Genomic DNA, 24,039 nt, shown 5'->3' on the forward strand with positions numbered 1-24,039 from the left:
TGAACACTTCCAACCAGTGGCAGCTCCTTTCTGCCTGAGGCCTTCTTTTATAATGGTTCACAGGGCAAGACCACCCACAAGAAATTTCATTTGTTCTTTGTTTAATAAAACCTTCACTTTTGGGCTGGAGAGATGGCTTAGCGGTTAAGCACTTGCCTGTGAAGCCTAAGAACCCGGGTTGGAGGCTCGACTCCCCAGGACCCACGTTAGCCAGATGCACAAGGGGGCACACGCGTCTGTAGTTCATTTGCAGTGGCTGGAAGCCCTGGCGTGCCCATTCTCTCTCTCTCTCTCTCTCTCTATCTGCCTCTTTCTGTTTTTGTCACTCTCAAATAAATAAATAAATAAAAATGAGGAAAAAAATTTATAAAAAAATACCTTCACTTTTTGTCAATCTCTTGAGGGCACTGTTGCTGGATATAAAATTCTGCTTGGATTGGGATGCTTGTTTTGTATAATTTGCACATTTTCTATGTACTTTAAATCAATTTCAAAATCGCACAGTGGAATGACATTTTAACTTAGTGGAGTTAAAAAGGCACAAGTGGAATACAGCAAGCTGTGCTTTGACCCAGCTGTTAAGTCACAGAGGAGTCCTGGTACTTGGTCAGTTGCTTTCTTTGGTTGCTCTGACCTCAGTGTGTTTTGCATCCACAGTGATGGAGACCAAAGCCGCCAAGGAGGAAGAGAGACACCAGACGGAGAATCAGCCCCCTCCCTGCAAAGGTAGCATGACCCGTTCATTACACAGGAGTCCCCCTCAGCGGACCACCTCTGAGGCGTGGCAGAGTCTTTCTGTGGAAACGTGAAATCTTGGGATGTTCAAGAAAGGACTGGGAAAAGAAGCTCATGGGAGTGTGCTTGCGCAGCATCACAAAATCCTGAGTTCCATCTCCACAGTGTACAAGCGAGATACAGTGACGCGTGCCTGCAATGCTATCACTAGGGATGTAGAGGCAGGAGGATCGCAAGTTCAAGGTCATCCTGGTTATATGGTGAATTACATAGCCTGGGTTACATAAGAAGCTATCTCAAAAGAAATGAGGAAAGGTATAGGGAAGAATATAAATAAAAATCATAAAATCTTTCAACTAAAAGATCTCAGTTCATGACCAGGGGAGACTGTCACACAAAAAGGTGTGCCACTTTAGTTCTGTCCTCAGGGAGAACACCAGCCTCTAGAAGGCTGGGAGGCAGCAGAATGTTCTAGATCACTTCATTCCCTAATGTGTGTCATTTGGATGTTTACTGGGTGTCTTGAAAGAAAGTTAGCAGTACAGGAAAGTTGAGCACAATATGTAATTATCACTATGATCTAGACTTAAGTCTATGTTATGCCAACCCGCATCCCTAAGAAGGACTCCGAATTGCATAATTCTTGGTTCATAGAAACAGTTAGTGGTCTATAAAAATTGTATTTTTTTCTTGTATAAAATTTAATAATTGATTATTTTGATAATTTTAATTTCACATGTTATCCATGTTCAAACATAGAATCTTAAAAAAAGTCAACAAAGCTCAGGTTTATCTTAGGAATGAAGAAGGGTTGTCAAATATTAGAAAAAAAATTCATCAAGAGAAGAAAATTTATATGATCAACAGATAGAGAAAAGTATTTTTATCAGGGTTATTCATGATTCAAAGTCTTCGGTAAGCATGGATGTGAGCTAACAGAATGTCAAGATGGCCCCAAGATTCCTCATGTCTGTGGACCTCAAAGACAGAAGGTAGAGCAGAGAGTCCTTCTAAGCACAGAGTTCTTCCCTCCAGAACTAGGACATCTGGCCAGAGGGCTTAACCTCATGAGAGTGGGAAGTAAGAGGTTCGCTGCAGGGTCTCTGGGCGTGGTGGAGAGTGGCGCCGCTTCTACTTTCAAGCCTGACTCTGGGACCCATGAGCCTTGACTTTGGGAAAATCAGCACCAGACACTGGGTCCTGATTTCCTCCATGCACAACCTTCTGGAGAACTTTGCTCCAGCCCTGCGGAGGACTGCCTCCTAGCTGAGGCTGCAGTCATCTCTCCAGAAGCCATGCCACGATTCTGTCAATCTTCTACATGTGGGGAATGTGGTTAGACCATGAACACAAGCCCAGGGCCACACTTCTGTGGCTGAGCTGTGAGCTCCTTTAAAACGGTGTTGTGTGGGAACATCCTCACAATGGAAAGGTATTCTTTATATTGACAGAGGGTTGCCTTGGCAGAGGCATTGCCTACAGAAAGGGATATTCACAGCCAGAAAAAGACAATTTAGGAAGAACAAAACACTGTCACGGGGGATGGAGAGATGGGTCAGCGGTTAAGGCACTTGTCTACAAAGTCTAGTGACCTGGGTTCGATTCTCCAGTGCCCATGTAAAACAAAGTGTCTCATGCATCTGGAGTTCATTTTCATCATCTGGAGGCCCTGGTGTGCCCATCCTCTCTGAGGTGGCTTGAATAGAATAGATGGCCTCCAATATATTCAGTTGTTTATTTGTAGTTTGCATCTGCAGCCACCTGGCTGGAGGCAATGTCACTGGGGGGATCTTAAGGTGTGGTGGTGGGTTTCAGATTTCAATCTAAAGATATGAAAAGTGTGCCTAGCAGGAGTTCCTGAAGTGTGCTGTGCTGTGTGGCTTTTGGCTTTAGGCTTGTGCTTCTCTCTCTCTCTCTCTCTCTCTGCTTGGGCCTGTGAAGGCAGGCCAGCTTCTTCTGCCATTATGGAAATTCCCCTGGATTTGTAAGCTTCAATGAATATCCCTTCCTCCATAACTGTGCCTGGTCTGGAAGTTCATCTCAGTGAACCTGAAGCTGTCTGCTACACTCTCTCTCTACTTCTCTCTCACAACCTCTCACTGTGTCCTTATCTGCTTTTTTCTTTTTCAGAGGTGGGGTCTCGCTCTAGCTCAGGCTGACGTTGAATGTACTATGTAGTCTCAGGGTGGCCATGAACTCATGGCAGTCTTTCTACCTCTGCCTCCCAAGTGCTGGGATTAAAGGCTTGTGTCACCAAAAATAGCTTCTATCTGCTTTTAAACAGATAAGTAAAATATTAAATTGAAAAAACACTGTCATGCCCATGATGGAAGTTACCCACAATAATTAATCTGCCACGAGGCTACTGGCTGGTCATTCCATCAAGACTCTTACTGTGGGCTTCCTGTTGTGGGTTCAATGTTGTCTCTGACCATAATTTCACTATGTGGTGGCAGTATAGAGCACACACCTTGTCTCTCCAGTCTCACAAGACCACAGACAGACATGGTGAATTGCGCTTCCGGTTGGATCACTGCTGTGTGGCTTATTTGTGTGTGAGTTAGACTGTGAGATGTGAGATTTTGCACTGATAAGCTCTGATGACGCTGTACTTCCAGCTGATATATATTTTTGTTTATTTTTATTTAGCTATCTGAGAGCGACAGACAGAGAAAGGAAGAGGCAGATAGAGGGAGAGAATGGGCGAGCCAGGGCCTCCAGCCACTGCAGACAAACTCCAGACGCGTGTGCCCCCTTGTGCATCTGGCTAACGTGGGTCCTGGGGAATCGAGCCTTGAACCACGGTCCTTAGGTTTCACAGGCAAGCACTTAACCATTAAGCCATCTCTCCAGCCCCCAGCTGATATTTTAATAAGGTGAGAGGTTTAGGAAACTTTAAGTGGGTTGAATCTGTGGAATGAACATAAATCATTTTAGATACTTTTAAGTTTTAGTTTAGTTACTAACTTGATAGAGAGAAAAGAGAGAGAGAGAGAGAATGGCACATGGCAGGGCTTCAGCCACTGCAAGTGAACTTCCTGAAGCGTGCGCCACCTTGTGCATCTGGCTTACGTGGGTCCTGAGAAATCGAACCTCGGTTGTTAGGCTTCTCAGGCAAGTGCCTTAACCACTGAGAAATCTCTTCAGCCCCCACAATTTTTTAGTGTTGTTGTTGTGGTGGTGGTGGTTTGCTTTTTCTGAGGTAGGGTCTCACTCTTGCCCAAGCTGACCTGGAATTCTCAGGCTGGACTCAAACTCACAGTGATTCTTCTACTTCTGCCTTCTGAGTGCTGGGATTACAGGTGTGCGCCACCATGCCCAGCTCTATGAATATAAATCTCTAGGGGCTTAAGGAGAGATGTGCTGATTAACTCAATTGTCAACCTGATCAGATGGAGAATCACCTAGGAGAAAATTCTCCGGGCATGTCTGTGAGGGAGTGTCTGCGTCAGGTTAAAGGAGCAGTCACCTCCGTGCGGCCGCACCGTGCGAGGCCGGGGTCCTGCACGGAGCTGGAGGAGACAGCAGGCTGAGCCCGGGCTGCCGTCCTCTCTCCTTCCTGACCACAGGCGCAAGGGCCGGCTGCCTCCTCCTCCTGCCGCCCAGCCTCCCTCCACGACGGGCTGTGTCCTTGAGCCATGACCAAGCAAACCCTTCCCTCCTTAGGTTGCTTTGGGAGACATTTGCCACAGTAAGGAGAATGAGCTAATATGGTGGGGCACGGTAGGCAGGATTCCAACATTGTTCCTAAGATTCCTCAATCCTGGTACGTATTCACTGTTCCTCATCTACTTAGGCAGGCATTCAGGTAGTCACAGCTTGAAGACATTTTCTAGGTGTCACATGGTGCACAGCAGGCTGATGTTAAAGAAGAAAATCACCCAAGTGAAGCTGGTCTAATCACATGAGTCCTTTCAATCTGTCTGAAGCTCTGAGTGGAGCAGTTAGACAGACTCACTGCCTGAGAGATTCAACACCAGAGACACTCCCATTACTTCTTCTGGACATGAAGGCAGCCATGTCAATCATGCCAGCCTGTTTTCCAAATGTCATCTAAATAAATTCCTATAATGAACAATTATTGCAGTGTAGCAAAGCAAGTTTTTTTTTAGATTAATTTGTGTGGATACAGAGTATATCAGGGCTGCCTTCATTTTTACTTCCGAGTGACATGTTTGGCATCAACATACCTTAATATGTTACTACTTCTAAACATTCTGTCTTTTATTTAGTTTTTTTTTTTTTGAGGGAGGGTCTTGTCTAGGCTGATCTGGAACTTTCTGTGTATCCCCAGGTTGGTCTTGAACTCACAGCAATCTTCTTATCTCAGTCTCCCCAGTGCTGGAACTAAATGTGTATGCCAACAAGCCTGGGTCACTTTACTATTCTAAGTAAAGTTGCTACAGGTATTCCCATTCATGACTTTTAGGATGAACATATATTTTTTGGTGCTGGGGGGGGGGTATAGTACACTTCAAACCAGAATTTATTTTTCTCTACTGAATCACAATAGCATCTTTAGTCAATGTCACTTGACATTAGGTGCATATCTGTTGATGGACTTCAAACTTTTCTCCACCTGTGGATCTGCTTCATTCCATACAAACACTACATTGATAGCTTGATTCTGTTTCAGTATGCAATTGGATTTTCTTGAATTCAATTTTTCTTTGCCTTATGAAAATGTGGATCACAGCGAGAATATCCTTATGTCTTTGGAGAACAGAGCAGTTTCTTTGAGAGAACATGGTATTGTTACTATTAAGGAAACTTACTTCTGAAAGAAACCTAAGGTATTTGCTAAGGGTCTCTTTTGTAGAGACATAAGCCAAAATATTTGGCAAACTGGCTCAATTTTCTGGGCCATCCTAATTGGAATTCTTTTTTACAGTAATATGGGATTATTATATTAGTCACAAATCTTCTTGGTAATTTCTCAGAGGCCATTAGAACAATATAATTTTCAATTATATCTTGGGTTACAGATGCCTGTCTTCAACTTTATTAGTAACGGAGATGTTCTGTTCCACTTGCCAGTCCCGGGTTTTTGTTCCTTTCGCTATGGACTCGCTCTGCTTCTGCACTTCGTTAACATGGGGATCAGTGGACAGCATACATGTCTGAGCCTCACCATAGTAACCATGGTGAACAGAACGGACACAAGTGGTGTGCCCAACGCATCTGCAGGGCAGAAGCTGGACGACACAAAGGTAGAGTGGAAAGGTGGCCCGGGCTGAAGTGCAGTCTCCCAGCTGGTTTGCTAATTTGCATCACGGTTGAATATTGCGGACAAGACAATCCTGATGAGATGAAGAATGTCAAGTCTTGATCACCCTGTAAGCACTTAAAGAGCATGCCAGATGATTAAGCACAACTGCACTTGCAAAGGGCCCAAGTGACCTTGACATAAGAAATAACAAAACTGAAGACTGAGGGCTTCATTAGAATAATGGGGTTAGAACACGTGGAGGGCAGATAGAGAAGGAGAGAGAGAGAGAAGGGGAGAAACGTATGTCTAGAAAGAATAGTGAAGACACAGTCGAGAAGGAACTGTTAACTGCTGTGCTCTGACAGGCACTGAAAGTACTGAGGGCTCCTTGGACATGAGAACTGTTCATGACACAGGCTTGGAATCCCTCGTGTGAAATCTAAAATACCCTGGGATCTGAAACTTTTAGGCAGTGCTGTGAGGCCATAAGTAAAGAATTCCATGTCTGACCTCATGAAGCAGGGAATGGTATACTAACATGTTATATAAAATCACCTATAAAACTACATACAGTGGATATAGGGCCTAAATGGATTTCATATCTAGATTTGGGTCTCATCCTTCAAATATTATCACTATGAGTATGGGAATATTTCACAACCAAAAAAAATCAGAAAACCTTTTGACCCCAAGCATTTCAAATAAGAGATACTTACCCTGTATTGTGCATACATATATGCATACATATATGCTCATATATATATATATACACACACATACACCTATATGGGCATGGTGAGGGAAAAGAAGAGATTATGTAGGGAAAAAAAATGTTACAGTGAAGAGAACTAAGCAGGAACAGGAATACCGTATTTTCTGAATTCCTAACTCACTCACTAAGTCTCCAATGTGCAGACCAGCTAGATGTGTCTCCCCTTTTCTTCCAGAACCCTGTGTATAACTGGAGTCCTGGTATCCAGGGGGTCATCCTTAGTTCTTTTTCATACGGTGCAATCATAGCCTACATTCCTGTTGGCTACCTGTCTGGAAGATTCCCTGTGAAGAAGTGGATTGGCTCTGCCGTGTTCCTCAGCTCTGTGTTCTCCCTGCTCACCCCAGGAGCAGCTCACCTTGGACCAGCTTTGTTTATCGTGTGCCGAGCGCTCCAGGGACTATCCCAGGTATTCAGATAATAGGAAAAAATGTTCTGGGGATGAATTGAGATTAAACATCTGAGATAAAATGTCTTCATCTCATCTCATCTCATCTCATCTCATCTCATCTCATCTCATCTCATCTCAGGGCATAGTTATTGCAGCCCAAAATGCAATATGGGTCAAATGGGCCCCTACCTTGGAAAGAGGCCGACTTATCTCTGTGAGTTACTCAGGTAAGGACTTAAGCCAAGAACAATTGCATTTCACTATTATCCTCCATAACACAGTCTTTCTGCAGACCATAAGGATATGTGTTTTGACTGATTTAAGGAGTTGGAAAAAAAAAATCACTTCCAACATCTTTGCTTCAATACTAAAGAAGTTGGGGTTCCAACAATGGCTCAGTGGGACAGGCCCTTGTGGTGCAAGTGTGAGGATTGGAATTCAGAGTCCCACAGCTATGTAAATGCTGGGTGATTTGGAAATCTGAAATCCAGAGCTCTGGAGGCCAGACAAGGAATTCCCAGGGCAAGTTGGGCACTACACTAGCCACATTGACAAGCCCAGGTTCAAGCAAGAAACCCTGTCTCGAGAACGTGGTACAGAGACACCGAGGAGGGCAGGTGGCATCAACCTCTGGCCTCCGTGTGCAGCCACACACAAGGCGAGCGTGAGTACACACGCACACACCACACACACACACACACACACACACACACACACACACACACAGAAGTGGTTTAGAGTGAAAATGAGCCCTCATCTCAAAGAACACAAGAAGAAAGAAAAGCAAGCCTTTCCTTCTTTCCTCCTCACCACGGAAGCTATTCTGTCATCTTCCATGGGGGTTGTTCCTGACTGTCCTGAGACAAGTCTCGTCTTCTTTGATGACTTTGTTAAGTTAACAGCAGTGACCTTTTGGCTAGGGTTCAAATTGGGATCATTCCTGGTCATGCTTGGAAGTGGATTCATCTGTGATCTTCTGGGCTGGCCCATGGTCTTCTATATATTGGGTGAGTATATCTTACAAAAGCTCAGGTAAGGATCAGAATCTGAGGTGGAAAATCCCAATATATTATAGTTTCTACAAAGTCCTACTTGTTACTATATCGTCAATCCTTAGGATAGTGTGTGTTTTATGACAAGTGTTTTGTCAGTGTTTGTTACATCTTTAAGACTAAATGGTAAGAGTTATATACTCTCGTAGTAACCTGAAATATCTCCATGGTTAAGTTATTAGGACAAAATATCCTTCTTGCTTGCAAAGCCTAAGGACCCATATTTAACTCTCCAGGTCCCACGTAGCCAGATGCAGTGATGCAAGCACACAATGTCGCACATGTACCACAAGGGGGCGCACACATCTGGAATTCATTCACAGCAGGCTGAAGGTCCTGGCATGCCCATTCCTCGCTTTCTCTCTGTGTGGGTGTGCCTCTCTATCTTGCTCTCTCTCTCTCTCTCTCTCTCTCTCAAAAAAAAATAAAATAAAATAAATAAAAAATTTAAAAACATATACTTCTTGGCAAATATTTATAGGATTTTGATTATCTCTAAATAGTTTTGATAGTGTATCAGAAAATAGGTAAGCCTGAGCTCTCAAAACAGGTTATTGGACATAGGGAGATGGTTTAATCAGTGATGTACTTGCTGTGCAAGCATAAGGACCTGACTTGGATTCCCAGAACCTACAGAATAATGTCAGACATTGTAGCAAGCACCGGTATTCCCAACAGTGAAAAACCAGAGGCAGGAGGCTCCCTAGAGTTCGATGGCCAGCCAGTCTAGCCTAGTTGGTGAGGTCCAGCACAATGAGAGACTATGTTTCAAGAAAAGGTGGGAGGGGACTAAAGAGATGGTTTAGCAATTAAGGCACTTTCCTGTAAAGCCAAAGGACCTAGCTTTGAGTCCCCAGTACCTACATAAAGCCAGATACACAAGGTGGTGCCTGCAGCTGGAGGTCATTTGCAGTGGCTAGAGGCCCAGATGCACCCATTTTCTCTCTCTCTTCCTGTGTGTGTGTGTGTGTGTGTGTGTGTGTGTGTGTGTGTGTGTGTGTGTAATATATATATTTTTTTCTCTCTCAAGTAAATTAATAAATAAAATATTTTTTTAAACTTGGGAGGCTTCCAGGTCAGTCTGGACTACAGTGAGACCCTACATTGAAAAACCAAAAAAACTAACAAAAAAATACTTGGGAGGCACTTGAGGCACAGTACTCAAGGTCGTCCTATGGGTAACACACACACACACACATTTGCATACACACGTGTGTATTGGTGCATATCCCCATGCTAAGACAATAAAGTCCTTTAAGACTGAGTAGCCTGAGCCAGGAGAGGTGAGGGACTCAGAGACCGATAGGTGAGGAGGGGCGAAGATGGTCAATGTCTCAGCACAGCTCAGCTTCTGCAGAGTGTATTTTCCATGTGAGTCTTATTGGAGAGTTCCAGAAAAGCAAGGAAACATCTACATTCTCAGACTGAAAAATGAGCATTTTGAATTATTTATTTATGCGCTTGTAAACAAAGAGAGCAAGCAAGCATGAGAGAGAGAAACAGAGAGGGAGAACTAGCAGGCCAGGGGCTCTTGCCACTGCAAACTCCAAATGCATGTGTCTCTTTGTGCGTCTAGCTTTACCTACATACTGGAGAATCAGACTCGGGCTGTCAGACATTGCCAGCAAATGTTCTTAACCATTGAGCAATCTTTCTAGTCCCCAAATGATCATTTCAGAAGAGAACCACTGTAGAACTATGGCTGGAACTTTCCACTTGCAACGTGCGTGTCTTTGATAGGTGCGTTTGGCTGTGTTCTGTCTCTTCTCTGGTTCATCCTGTTCTATGAAGAACCCAAGGACCACCCGTGGATAAGCATCAGGGAGAAGGAATACATCAACTCTTCTCTCGCCCAGCAGGTAGAGCGCCGCTCTGTCTCCCCTCCACCCTGCTCCAACCAAACAGGCTCCGCGTGTCCACACTGGAGAAGGATTAATGGTGTATTTTACAGGTCAGCTCACGAAGACAACGTCTGCCAATCAAGGCTATGCTGAAGTCTCTTCCAGTCTGGGCCATCACCCTCTCTGTCTTTGCTTACATGTGGTCAGCCTCCCTCTTTGCTGTGTACACGCCAACATATCTCAGCACCATGCTTCACATCAACATGAGAGAGGTGAGTGCCGCCCTCGTCCTCATTTTCAGTTGAATGGAGGACTTGATCCCGCGTGACAGCCGCCTCAGCCCGTGTCTGCCGGCTGCACTGTTTACCTACTGCCTCTGCTCCATCTGTACATGCAGTTCTTCATTTCTAGGTGAACTCCGCCCTCGGTAAATAGCAAAAATATGGACTGGAGATATGGCGCAGTGGTTAAAGGCACGAGCTTACAAAGCCTGCTGGCCAGGGTCCAATTCCATAGTACCCATAAAAGCAAGATACACAAACGGTGCATGCGTGTGGAGTTTGTTTGTACCAGCACAAGAGGCCCTGGAATGCCCATATACCACTCTCTCTCACCCTGTAATAAATAAGTAAAAATATTTTTTAAATAAGTATAAATAGAATGTCTGAATCTCCATAAATACACATGTACTCATATTCTCTCACCTTCCATCATACACACACACACACACACACACACACACATATATATATATGTATGTATATGTATGTATGTGTTTATATATAATATATATAATATATAATATAATATATATATGATGTGTATATATATATATGATTATATATATATATATATATATATATATATATATATATGTATGTATGTATGTGTTTATATATATAAATGGAGAGAGAAAGATGATCTGTTCAGGGAATGGCAGCACATACCTGTAATCCCAGCACATGGGAGGCTGAATTAGGAAGACTGCTATTATTCACATCCATAGCCTGGACTACAGTGTGAGATGCTGGATCCTGCCTCAAAAACAAACCCCCACAAGAAAAGAACTTGACTCCATAATTCCCTTCAGGGACTGGAGTCCTTCTTTGAAAGTCCCTGGGCCAGGCCCTGTCACCGCACTCCGTTCTTAGCAGACCTGAGTGCTGGGCTCCTAGTTTGTGGCACGGGTCCTGCTCTGAGAGGACTGGCATTCCCATTGCCTGTGTGACCTGGGGGAATCTCTGATGCATGGAACCCCCTGTGTTCTACAGTGAAGTTACCAGAAAAGATTCCCTCAGAAATGGAGCTGGGCTGTCACTTAGGAGTTTTCTATAGTGACCCAGTCCTCAGGCCAGGGCCCAGCATAGCATGGAGACCATCCATACGAGAGTTCATTGACTCAAGTTTCTTTTTCTTTTCTATCTCTCTCTCTCTCTTTCTTTTTGTCAATGTGGGGTCTCACTGTAGCCCATGTGACCTAGAAATCACTCAGGCTGGCCTCAAACACAAAGCAATCCTCCTACCTCTGCCTCCTGGGTGCTGGGATCAAAGATGTGCACCACCACGCCCGGAAGATCATTGACTCAAATTTCTCTTTTCCATGAAGTCATGGCACTTTGGCAGGAACCCTCCATGGCTAGTATAGAGCCAGCACTACGCATATGAAATTGCCATTGCCGTTGTTGTCGCTCTTTTACCTCAGGCTGGTTCTTGTCTTTCCCAACATGATCCTGTCCTCATAATGCAGATCCCATGAAACTAACAACTTTTTAATATTTTTTTGTTCATTTTTATTTATTTGAGAGTGACAGAAAGAGAGAAAGAGGCAGCGAGAGAGAGAATGGGCGCGCCAGGGCTTCCAGTCACTGCAAACAAACTCTAGATGCATGCACCCCCTTGTGCATCTGGCTAACGTGGGTCCTGAGGAATCGAGCCTTGAACTGGGGTCCTTAGGCTTCACAAGCAAGAGCTTAACCACTAAGACATCTCTCCAGCCCTAACAACTTTTTTTTTTTAAAGCAGAGATTTGGCAAATATTACTGACCACAAAACTGGTTTTCTCTTTACATTGAATGATGTGGTTCTGAACAGAGCTGTGTGTATGCATGTATGCATGTTTCTGTCCTTCATTCATGTATTTATATTTACTTATTTTTTTATAGTTTTCTTTCATTCTTTTTGTGTGTGTGTGAGGCACCCTAGTGCAGGCTGAGGTGGAAGTCACTCTGTAGTCCCAGATTAGCTTCAAACTCATAGAGATCCTCTTACCTCTGCCTCCTGAATGCTGAGATTAAAGGTGTGTGCAATACGGCACTGGAGATTGAGCACAGGGTTTTATGCATACTAGGCAGAAACTTTTTATTTTTTATTTTTTTGTTTATTTTTATTTATTTATTTAAAAGTGACAGACATAGAGAGAGAGAAAGAGGCAGATAGAGAGATAGAGAGAGAGAGAGAGAGAGAGAGAGAGAGAGAGAGAATGGGCGTGCCAGGGCCTCCAGCCACTGCAAATGAACTCCAGATGTGTGTGCCCCCTCATGCATCTGGCTAACTTGGGTCCTGGGGAATGAAGCCTCAAACCACGGTCCTTTTGTTTCATAAACAAGTGTTTAACTGCTAAACCATCTCTTCAGCTTGAGGCAGAAGCTTTTTAAAAAATATATTATTTATTTATTTATTTATTTATTTGCAAGCAGAGAGATACAGACAAGAGAGAGAGAGAGAGAGAGAGAGAGAGAGAGAGAGAGAGAGAGAGAGAGAGAGAGAAAGAAAGAAAGAAAGAAAGACAGAAAGAAAGAAAGAAAGAAAGAAAGAAAGAGGGGGAGGAAGGAAGGAAGGAAGGAAGGAAGGAAGGAAGGAAGGAAGGAAGGAAGGAAGGAAGGAAGGAAGGAAGGAAGGAATGCCAGGGCCTCTAGCTGCTGCAAACATGCTCCAGACACGTGCATGTGGCTTTATGTGGGTCCTGGGCAATTGAACCTGGGTCCTTCGGCTTTTCAGACTAATGACTTAACTGGTAAGCCATCTCCCCAGCCCAGGAGCTTTATCACTGGCCCATATCTACAAGCCAACAGCACACATTAAGTTACTGAACGTCAGTGAAAAGATTGCTGTGTACAAACAACAGTGCTTCTCCCATCGTACTCACTCTCAGAATAACGTTTCCTCCTCAGAACGGGCTGCTGTCTGGTCTCCCACATTTGTGTGCCTACATCTGTGGTATCGTAGCCGGTGAGATGGCAGACTTCTTCCATTCCAGGAAGATTTTCAGCCTACTTACCATCCGGAAGCTCTTCACCACATTAGGTAAGAACAGCCAGGACATTCAGACACCTGGGGGAGCCAACACCCCATGTTCAGGATGCACCTAACTGCTGTCTGCGTCACTGCCAGGACTCCTCCTTCCTGTGATCTTCAGCCTGAGCCTGCTGGCCCCGGGCCTCGGCTTCCATGGCACCGTCACCCTCCTGGTACTTGCCTCTGCATCTCTCAACTTCTCTATGGTTGGAGGATTTATCAATGTTCTGGACATTGCTCCCAGGTACTGTTTTCTTTTATTTCACATTAACAAGTAAAAGCACAGATATTTATGGTGTGACGCACGGTGGGTTTACAATGAGGACAGTCCTGCACTCCTTCACATACTGCATCATTTTCTGGTGGGAATACTTGAAATCTATCATAATTAAGAGTTTTCATGAACACAGTACATTACCATTAACATGAGACACCCACTCATACAACTGATCTCTTGCATTTATTCTATCTGTTTAAATGAGATTTTGTGTCCCTTAAGCTCCTCCTCTCAAATGCTCCGTTTCTCCCGGTGCCCGGCTTGATCGACTTCTGTACTGTTCTGTATGTTGTGAAGACAGGAAGTGCGAGGCCTCCAGCTTTCTTCCTTATCCTCATATGGCTTTAGCTTCTCTAGGGGTTTTATGGCATTCTATGAGATTTAAGAAGTTTTTCCATGTCTGTGAAAAATACCATTAAGTTTCATAAGGTTTGCACAGAGGACGTGGGTCACTTTGAGCAGCATAGATATGTTAATAATGTTGATTCTTCCAACCCATGAAGATAGGATATCTTTCCACATCTTTATGTCACTAACAATTTCTTTCATTAATGTTGTCTCATTTGAGTGTATACATTATTCACTTTATTAATTAAATTTATTTTAAAGTACTTTTTGAAGCTGTTTTGAATGGGTTGAATGGGCATTTTGTATTTTCTCTCCAGTATGTAATAAGTAAAGATGTAGAAACTCATTCTTTATTTTTTTAACTATTTATTATTTATTTGAGAGCGACAGACACAGAGAGAAAGACAGATAGAGGGAGAGAGAGAGAATGGGAGCACCAGGGCTTCCAGCCTCTGCAAACGAACTCCAGACGCGTGCGCCCCCTTGTGCATCTGGCTAACGTGGGACCTGGGGAACCGAGCCTCGAACCGGGGTCCTTAGGCTTCATAGGCAAGCACTTAACCGCTAAGCCATCTCTCCAGCCCAGAAACTCTTTCTTGCTGAGTACAGAGGCTTGCACATTTAATTCCAGCACTTCAGAGGAGGAGAATCAGAATTCAAAGGCATTCTTGGCAACAGAGGGGGCTTGAGAATGGCCAACCCCAACTGAGATGCAATCAGTTAAGAAACCAGACGTTAAGAAAATATTCATGAAGAAACAAATTTGTATAATTATAAATAATTATCCTTTGTTAGTACCTGGTATGTGCTTCTTATGTCCCAGTGTGAGTGGAGCAGTTCTGTGCACATAGTGTGTGTGAGCATAGAAGGGATGAGGGGCGAGGCTCCAGGCCTGCACGGCAGCGGCTAGCAGTCACCTCCTCACTCATGCCGCCTGTCAGCACCTGGACAGAACCATGGAAGATATCACAGCTGATCATGGCTTGGGGAACCCCTAACTTGGCCAGAGTTTTGTCATTCCAGGGGAGTTAAATTCCTTTGTTAAAGCCAAGATGAATATATTAATATACAATTTGGAAACAATGTTTGGTTTTTCAAAACATTTTCCTTTATCTGAATGAGAGAGAGAGAGAACAAGAAAGAAAGAGGGAAAGAAGGAAGGAAGGAAGGAAAGAAAGAAGAAAAGAAAAGAAAAAGAGAGACTTAATCAGACAGACTGGCAGCATGGGTGGGCCAGCACATCTTGCTTCTGCAAATGGCTCCTGACACATGTGACACCTTGTGAATCTGGCTTGATGTGGGTGCTGAGGAATAGATTCTGGTTCATCAGGCTTTGTAAAATGCACTCATTTCATAGCTTTAACAGCTAGACAACTGCACATGTATACACAATTTTCTGACATTTGAATGAATGAGAATTAGGAAGGTTCGACTCATGAAATGAATGGTAGTCTGAAGCCCCATGTGTTTAGGTTAGCTTTCCTGAAAGCATTTATGCCACCTTTTATCTGTATATTATCATGACTTTTTGCACAGATATTACGGATTTCTTAACGGGGTTGAAATATTAGTTGGAACAGTAGGAAGCATGACTTCTCCACTTGCAGTTGGACATATTCTCAGTCAGGTGAGTACCATGCAGACACACATAGTTTCACTACTAATTGTGCAGAGAAAGGAATATATACACACACATGTGGGTGTGAAAATATGTGTGTGTGTGAAAAATATCAGAGGAAATCCCAGCAGCAGGTGAGGGATGACTTTGAGTGTCATTGGAAAGGAAACACGATTAAATTGGGTAGGTGTCTAAAATCCACAGATAATGTATGCTTTCTTGTTGCATGCCATTTATTTCTATTGGAAAGCCTTCAGTCTCGCTCTAACTCAGGATGACCTGGAATTCACTCTGTAGTCTCAGGCTGGCCTCGAACTCATGACTATCCTCCTACCTCTGCCTCCCCAGTGCTGGGATTGAAGGCGCGCACCACCACACCCAGCTTGAAGACAGATGCTCCTTTTGCCATTGTCATCGACAGTTACTGGGGATCGTCTTAGCAAGCATAATGAAACAACTCTGTCCATCTTGGAGATGAGATTCAGTGAGACTTAGAATCTACATAAAAAGCTGTCTCAGTCATGCACATCTATAACACCAGTCTACAGAGAACAGAGACCGGAAAACTGCTGGAGCTGGATCTCTGGGTAATGGCAGCTCCAGCATGAAGGAAAGCAAATTTAATCTGTTACATTTCCCATGCACAGAAATCAAGTTGATATAAGAACCAAAAGTCTGGAATGACGAGAGGATAAAGCAGAGAGAACACTTCAAATGTTAGGCACAGGGAAGGACTTTTCTGAATTTTCACCCCAGGTAGCCCAGGAAATAAGGCAAACAGCCCACAAATAGGACATTACAGGAAAAAAAAAAAAAAAAAAGGCTATTGCACAGCTAAGGAAACTAGAAACTGAGTCAAAGGACAACCTGCAGAATGGGAGAAAATCTCCAACTGCTATCTACCTAAAGAAGATTAATATTAAAAAAAAAAAAATACAAAGGGAGCTGAAGAGATTGCTTAGCGGTTAAGGTGTTAACCTGCAAAGCCAAAGGATCCCAGTTCAATTCTCCAGGACCCACATAAGCCAGATGCACAAGAGGGCACATGCATCTATAGTTCCTTTGTAGTGGCTGAAGGCCCTGGTACACCCATTCTCTCTCTAATAAATAAATAAATAAAATATATTTTAAAAATACAAATAACTCACAATCAAGAAGTGCAAAACAACCCAATCAAAAAGTGTGCAATGGAACTGAACAGAGAGTTCTCAAAAGAAGAAACACAAATGGGCAATAAATATTTTTTCAATGTTCAACATATTTAACTTGTGGGGATCCTCCTGCCTCTGACTCCCAAGTGCTAAAGTTACAGTTATATCCCTCCTCACCCAGCACCGTAAGAGTCCTGAAGAAGAGAATGTTGGGCGTTTGCTCTATTGGTATTGGAAGATGCCATGCAGAATGGGAAGGAGAATGGAAGTGTATTCACAGAGTGGTAATTATGGCTGGTAGAAATTGGTTACTTTGTGAATTTTACTATAAGACTTATTCTTCACATGCCAACCAAAAGACGCTAATACGATAGATCTCACAGTTTGCTTTGCGAGATATCTTGAAAGAAATAGGAAATTTTGAAATAACATATCACATATCAAAATGCAAAAAAATGCATCAATTATGACTCCAAGAAACTGGTATATTTATCTGGTTAAAATAGAAGTTTATACACAATGTATGCCACAGCATGATGAAAGCAATCATTTATGTAGAATGAAATGATGTTTTTACTGACTATGACCTTTTTACCATGTTCATGTAACGTGTGTTGAGTCTGTATATTAATACTGTGTTTTCAATGTTATAAGATGGAGAAATGAGAACAGTGTCTTTTACTACCTCCGTATTCTAATCCCTCAGGGTGCAGAATTTGCCTGGCACCGAATCTTCCTCCTGACCACAGGCGTTAATGTGGCAAGCGTAATTTTCTACCTTGTATTTGCTGAAGTAGAAATTCAGGACTGGGCTCAGGAAGCACAGTGCACTAAGCTCTGAAGGTGAGGAGCAAGCTGACCAGGAGCACGTTATGCAACACAGGCGCGGGGTGGGGGGGCCTGAAGGGGAGCCCCAGAGCAGGGGAGCAGCAGACCCAAGGGATGGCGGAGGACAGAGGACTCACATATGACAGCCGAAACCACTCACTACCCAGGGACACTCTCCCCTGGGGTTTGGTGGTGTCAGCCTGCTCCCAGAGTGCAGTTCTCGGTGTCTGACATCGAGTGGTCAGCCATCAAACGTGCAGGCCCAGATGAAGAATTACAATTTACTGTTAACAACGATGGGACAGGACACTGAAAAGTGACCTAGGCAAACATCACCACGACCTCCACCACAGCAGTGTGAGACACAGCAAACCTGGGAGGCTATGAGCAGGTAAGTCAGCCATGTGACATCCAAATTGTAGTGATATTTTTTTCTTTTCTTTTCTTCTCTCTCTCTCTTTTTTTTTTTTTTTTGGTTTTTCAAGGTAGGGTCTCACTCTAGCCCAGGCTAACCTGGAATTCACTATGGAGTTTCAGGGTGGCCTCGAACTCACGGCAATCCTCCTACCTCTGCCTCCCAAGTGCTGGGATTAAAGGCGTGTGCTGCCACACCCAGCTCTCGTAGTGATTTTTAAAGTGACTAAAGCGAGTGAATCCAAGAGTTTTATTCAGATTTTCCCTCATCTTTAGTACATGCTGTAGTACTAAAAAGAGGTTTTAGTTTCATTTACTCATTAAAAAATTAGTTTACATGACTGGTAACTTGGGGACCACCCAGAGAATGCGCCTGTCATTGCTGTGATGCCATGCGTTGTTACAGGGAGAGCGGCAGCATGAAGCTTGGACAGGGGAAACCCCAGTGTTCTTTGCTTGCTTGCTTGGTTGTCAGCATGCTGCCCAAGTACAGAGCAGGGTGTTCACAGCATGTCCCTAGACCTAGAAAGTGTCAGACTAGGGCAGACATTGTCCACATAGACTTTTCAGGGCAGGAAAGAAAAAGGAACAAGCAAATGAGAATGAGAGAGTCATAGGCATTTATTCTTTTATTTATTTATTCATTGAGGTAAGGTCTCACTCTAGCCCAGGCTGACCTGTAATTCACTATGGAGTCTCAGGGTGGCCTCGAACTCACAGCAGTCCTCCTACCTCTGTCTCCCGAGTGCTGGGATTAAAGGCTTGTGCCACCACACCCGGCTTCATATTTATTTTTATGCCAATGGAAGTGTAAAAATGGCTCAGTTAACTCAATCGTAGACTAGGGAGATGATTGGAGAAAGCTATGCAAGCCTCCATCATTCCTTTGAAACGTTGAAAAGCCTCGTGTCCTCTGGGTTAGATGCTCAGCAGCGACGTTCTTGATGCGTTTCTTCCTTCTTCTGCGCACTCAGTGAAGGGGGAGCGCACGGAGAGCCTGGAGCCTCCTTTCCGAAGAGCAGAGGAACGTGCACGAGGCCCGAGCTGGAGGCAGCGGCAGCCCCGGGACGAGGTGGACCCAGGGGCGCTGGCGGCCAGGCTCCCCCGTCACAGCCTGCGCGCTGCCCTTCTGGAACGTGTGTCGTGTGAAACAAGTGCCGTGTCTGGATTTTAAGGGTGCATTTGTTTCTCTGTCTTCCTGTCAGTATCACTTGTCTCATAACCCAGTACACAAACAAGATACAAATTTATTCCACGTTTTCGTGAAGGACTTTTCAACACTTGTCAACATTTACTCCCCTAGGTGCAGATGTGCGGACCAGCAGATGTGTGGATTAGTCACATGATACGTAGACTTTCAGGATGGCCCATCTGAAGAAAAGATAAAGCCAGTTTCCTCTTTGGTAGACACAGGGTGAAATCAAACTTGCTTTTAGAAATACCTAATGGCACTGATGAGGAGAAGCAAGGATATCAAAGCACCCAGTGGGGAAGAGATGAGGAAACGCAGACCGTGGACAGCTGAGGAGCTGAGCAGGAGCGCCTGTGCCTTAGTGGTCAGTGCTCACCGCTGGTGAGACTGCAGTCAGCTCTGTGACAACCAAAAATGCCGTGTGCAGCACACCCCACTTCTGGATCTCACAATAAAATATAAAGAAAATTCAGGTCAAAACAGGATCGCTGTCTTTCCATTCCTTTATTCTAACTGGTCTTCCATACCACCCCAGGGTTGTTTCAGGTGTTAATTCACACAGTGATTTGTAACTCACACCAGTCATGGTTCTCTAGAGGAACATAAGTGTTGGAATTAATTGTATTAAAAAAGGCAATTTATTGGATTAGCCTATTACAATCCAGTGCTAGCAGTCTGTAGGCTTGAGAGCCAAGGAACCTGATAGTTGTTCAGTGCAAGTGACTGGATGCCTCAGCAGTCCCAATCCTCAGTACTCATAAAAAATTGGATTACATGACTGGAGAGCCGCTGGCCTTCAGTCCATTTTGGACGGCTGAGGAAACTTGGTTCCAGCACTGAAAAAAGACAGCCGACCAGGAGAGATGCGGGTCCCAGTGAAGTCACTCGTCAGCAAGCGCACAGGCATCTCGAGTGGAGGCAAGGGGGTCTTTGTCGACATAAAGCCCTCCAGAAAGAGGGCTGTCCACTCTCAAGAAAGGGCCACTCTGGAGGAAGGACTTCTTCCTTCAGTCAGTCCTTCCTGGAAGCAACTTCGGAGACCCACCCCCAAGAGGAACAACCCATCCCCAAGAGGATGTCTGTAGATTCCTAATCAGAACAAGTTGACAAGAGAACTTAACTCTCATCAAGCATTTGTTGGCACTTAGTGTGTATACAATGCCATCCTTGCACTTAAGATGTACCAGGTAATGGATGCCATCATGAGGCAGGAAGCCAAGACGAAGAAAGAATGGTGCTGTGTCTCAAAACCGAGTTGCTGGCAACTCTTACCCTGTTAGTTGAACCTTATCTTGAGTACAGCTGCTGACCAAAACCCGTTGTCCAACCACCTTCCCCTTCTGTAAACCTGCTGGTTGCTAAAGCTTCCTGCTTGTGGCCCTAGTCACCCAGACAGAAAATGTTAAACTCACCAGCGATGGAAAAGGTCAGAAATGATGCTCAACTCTCTATATAAGTCCCAAGTCATTGTGACTCAGGGCTCAGGCTTTGGAAGTTACTTTCAATTCTCCACTCTACCTCTGGTATCTGTTTTGTGAGCAGTGTTTCCATAATATTTTGTAAAAATAGTCACTAAACTTTCTGAGTTTGTATTCAGGTTGTGGATCAGGAACTGTTGTAATGAAGAAGAAAGTTATGGGGTCAGAGGGTCTCGGTGGGGGGCAAAGACCCTCCCTGGCCACCTGCAAAGCATCTCTGCCAGGTCACTGTTCTCTTGCCCGACAAGAATGTGGCACTCCTGTCTCCCCCACCAACTGCCTGCGCACTCCTCTGTGCCTACATGAAATAGAAGGGACATACAAAACGAAAGTCCCCTTGCATCTCTCACTAGCAGCCAGGGGCACGACCTTGGACTGTTGGTGAAAAGAGGCGGGTCTGTGGAGATGGCACAGCAGTCAAAGGCATTCAATTGCAAGGCTTGATGGCCCAGGTTTGATTCCCTGTTACCCACGTAGAGCCAGATGCACAATGTGGTACATGCACCTGAATTTTGTTTACAGCACCAAGAGGGCCTGGAGCACCCATATTCTGTCTTTCTCTTTGGCCCTCACCTCAAGTAAATGAATAAAAGTATTTGACATAAAAGGTTAGAGCCACTTTCACTCCCACTATCATTTTCTTAACAGGACTTTGAGTCACAACATTCCTTCCTCACTCTCTCTCTCTCAGAAACTGTCCACTCATGCTCTGCTAATTTGCTCACACAACTTTCCTTTGTCAACTGGCACCTGGCCAGAGGACTTCAGGAATGGTGTCTCAGATGTTCCTTGAGCCCGCCTTCTCTCATCGTTTTCCTTCCTGTCATCCACTCAGACTCATCCACAGCCGACTCCTTTCTTTCTTTTTTGCTGTCACTATCTGGCCACATCTCTGTAGATTTGGTGTCATGGTGACTAGTCCCTCCTTCATGGGACGCTTTCTCCCTTCCATTCCCGAAGAACATTCTCTAGGTTTGCCCTCTAGATTCTCCTTCTGTTATTTGTTCTTTCCTCTCTCCTCCTCCCTCCCTCTATTTCTTCTTCTCTCCTTCCCTTTTTCCCCCTCCTTTCCTTCACTTATTCCTTCCTTCTGTAATTATCCTCCATGTGACCACTAAATGTTGCAGTTATTGAATGATTAGCACCAAATTTCCTCTGTGTAGCCATATTTCTGACCAGGGAAATGTCAGTCAACTTGAAAATTGTAATCATACCCTATAGCTAATAGATTCTCAGTGTTAAAACTGGAGCCCAAAGCAAGCAAGCGCAGCCCAGACCTATGTCTCTTTCCTGTTCTGTGGTCTTCACTGGATACGATGTGTCTGTGTGAGAAGCGTCACCACTGATCTTCACTGGATACGATGTGTCTGTGTGAGAAGCGTCATCACTCATCTTCACTGGATACGATGTGTCTGTGTGAGAAGCGTCATCACTGATCTTCACTGGATACGATGTGTCTGTGTGAGAAGCGTCACCACTGATCTTCACTGGATACGATGTGTCTGTGTGAGAAGTGTCACCACTGATCTTCACTGGATACGATGTGTCTGTGTGAGAAGCGTCACCACTCATCTTCACTGGATACGATGTGTCTGTGTGAGAAGCGTCATCACTCATCTTCACTGGATACGATGTGTCTGTGTGAGAAGCGTCATCACTGATCTTCACTGGATACGATGTGTCTGTGTGAGAAGTGTCACCACTGATCTTCACTGGATACGATGTGTCTGTGTGAGAAGCGTCACCACTGATCTTCACTGGATACGATGTGTCTGTGTGAGAAGCGTCACCACTGATCTTCACTGGATACGATGTGTCTGTGTGAGAAGCGTCACCACTCATCTTCACTGGATACGATGTGTCTGTGTAAGAAGCGTCATCACTGATCTTCACTGGATACGATGTGTCTGTGTGAGAAGCGTCACCACTGATTGGGTAGAAAACAAAGTGTAGGTGTTGCTCTGGCCACCGTCCTCCCTCTCTTGGGGTTTTATGAGGAGATCGTCTTATTGCAAATAGTTTGCTCACCTCTCACCAAACCTGCTCCCTCATGAGAATGATGTTTATTTATAACAGGGACCTTGAACAACTGCTGACTTGTGGGATTTCCAGTCGTTAAAAGTGGCCCATTTCCAAAAAGTGATGGAAGGTGCCAGCCGTGACCTTGATAATTCAAGTGTCCTGTAGCTCATGAAGCAGATTCAGCACCACTAAGACTTAGGAAGAATCAACACTGCAGGGATAGAGAGACAGCCAAGTAGTTAAGGCACTTGCCTATGAAGCCTAAGGACTCAGGTTCAGTTCCCTAGTACCCATGTAAGCCACATACACCAGTGGCACATGTGTTTAGAGTTTGTTTGTTTGTTTGTTTGTTTGTTTGTTTGCAGTGACTAGATTCCCTGATGGACCCGTTTTCTCTCTCTCCTACATTTCTTCCTTCCTTCCTTCCTTCCTTCCTTCCTTCCTTCCTTCCTTCCTTCCTTTCTTTCTTTCTTTCTTTCTTTCTTTCTTTCTTTCTTTCTTTCTTTCTCTCTCTCTCTCAAATAAATAAATAAAACAAATAATCATGTCTGGAGGGATGGCTTAACAGTTACAGCATTTGTCTGCAAAGCTTAAAGATCCAGGTTTGTTTCCCTAGCACCCATGTAAGCCAGATGCCCAAGGTGGTACATGTGTCTAGGGTTCATTTGCAGTGGCTGGAGGCCCTGGGGCACCCATTCTCTCTCTCTCTCTCACTCTCTCTCTGCCTCATTCTCTCTCTCTCCCTTTCTCTCAGAAAGAAAGAAAGGAAGGAAGGAAGGAAGGAAGGAAGGAAAGAAGGAAGGAAGGAAGGAAGAAAAAAAAGAATCAGCACTGCAATTTAGTGACATCAAAATCCTGAGGTCGACAGGGATTTCCACACATTCTTTTCTCCTTTGCACTTCTCACCTTTGCTCATTTTTTCTTTTCATCTTTTCTTTTTTTGCATCCTCCTCTCCCTCTCTTTCTCCCCTCTTCTTCCCATTTTCTCCTTCTCTCTCTTCCTACCTTCAGGTCCTCTCCTCCCTCTCCTTATCTCTACTCATTTTCCCTTCTTCACTTCCTCTTATTTTCTCCCTCCTTCTTCTCTCCCTCATCCTATTCCTTTCCTTCTTCCTCCACCTGCTCTTTTTCCTCTTCTTCTCCTCCTGCTTCTCTTCTCCTTCATCTTTCTTTTATAAATGCAAGGTGTTATATGCAGCACAGGTTTCCCTGGAATTTCTGTGAACCCCAGACTGACCTCAAAGTCATAATTCCCCTGCCTCAGTTTCCCAGGTGCTAGGACTACACATGTGGATCACTGTTTTTGGCCTCAGCATTTCCTTACATAAAAATATTAAGATTCAATGTACGAGGCATCTGGTAAGTGCCAAATATTTAGCAGCCATTTAAAATGCATGACAGATGGTCTGGAGAGATG

General features: G+C 44.3%; 1 protein-coding gene across 1 annotated transcript in view; it reads left to right on the forward strand.

Moving 5' to 3' along the window:
• Window positions 1-5,720: 5,720 nt before the first annotated feature.
• Window positions 5,721-24,039, forward strand: part of LOC101596582 (sodium-dependent phosphate transport protein 1-like) — a 28,429-nt gene continuing 10,110 nt past the window's right edge. The window contains exons 1-9 of the mRNA XM_045132845.1: window positions 5,721-5,945; window positions 6,892-7,125; window positions 7,247-7,334; window positions 8,028-8,114; window positions 9,900-10,018; window positions 10,111-10,272; window positions 13,171-13,303; window positions 13,391-13,538; window positions 15,456-15,546. Of these exons, the coding sequence (XP_044988780.1) occupies window positions 5,721-5,945; window positions 6,892-7,125; window positions 7,247-7,334; window positions 8,028-8,114; window positions 9,900-10,018; window positions 10,111-10,272; window positions 13,171-13,303; window positions 13,391-13,538; window positions 15,456-15,546 (1,287 nt within the window). The remainder of the gene's footprint in view (window positions 5,946-6,891; window positions 7,126-7,246; window positions 7,335-8,027; window positions 8,115-9,899; window positions 10,019-10,110; window positions 10,273-13,170; window positions 13,304-13,390; window positions 13,539-15,455; window positions 15,547-24,039) is intronic.

Source organism: Jaculus jaculus, chromosome 13, assembly GCF_020740685.1.
Source record: "Jaculus jaculus isolate mJacJac1 chromosome 13, mJacJac1.mat.Y.cur, whole genome shotgun sequence".
NCBI lineage: Eukaryota > Metazoa > Chordata > Mammalia > Rodentia > Dipodidae > Jaculus > Jaculus jaculus.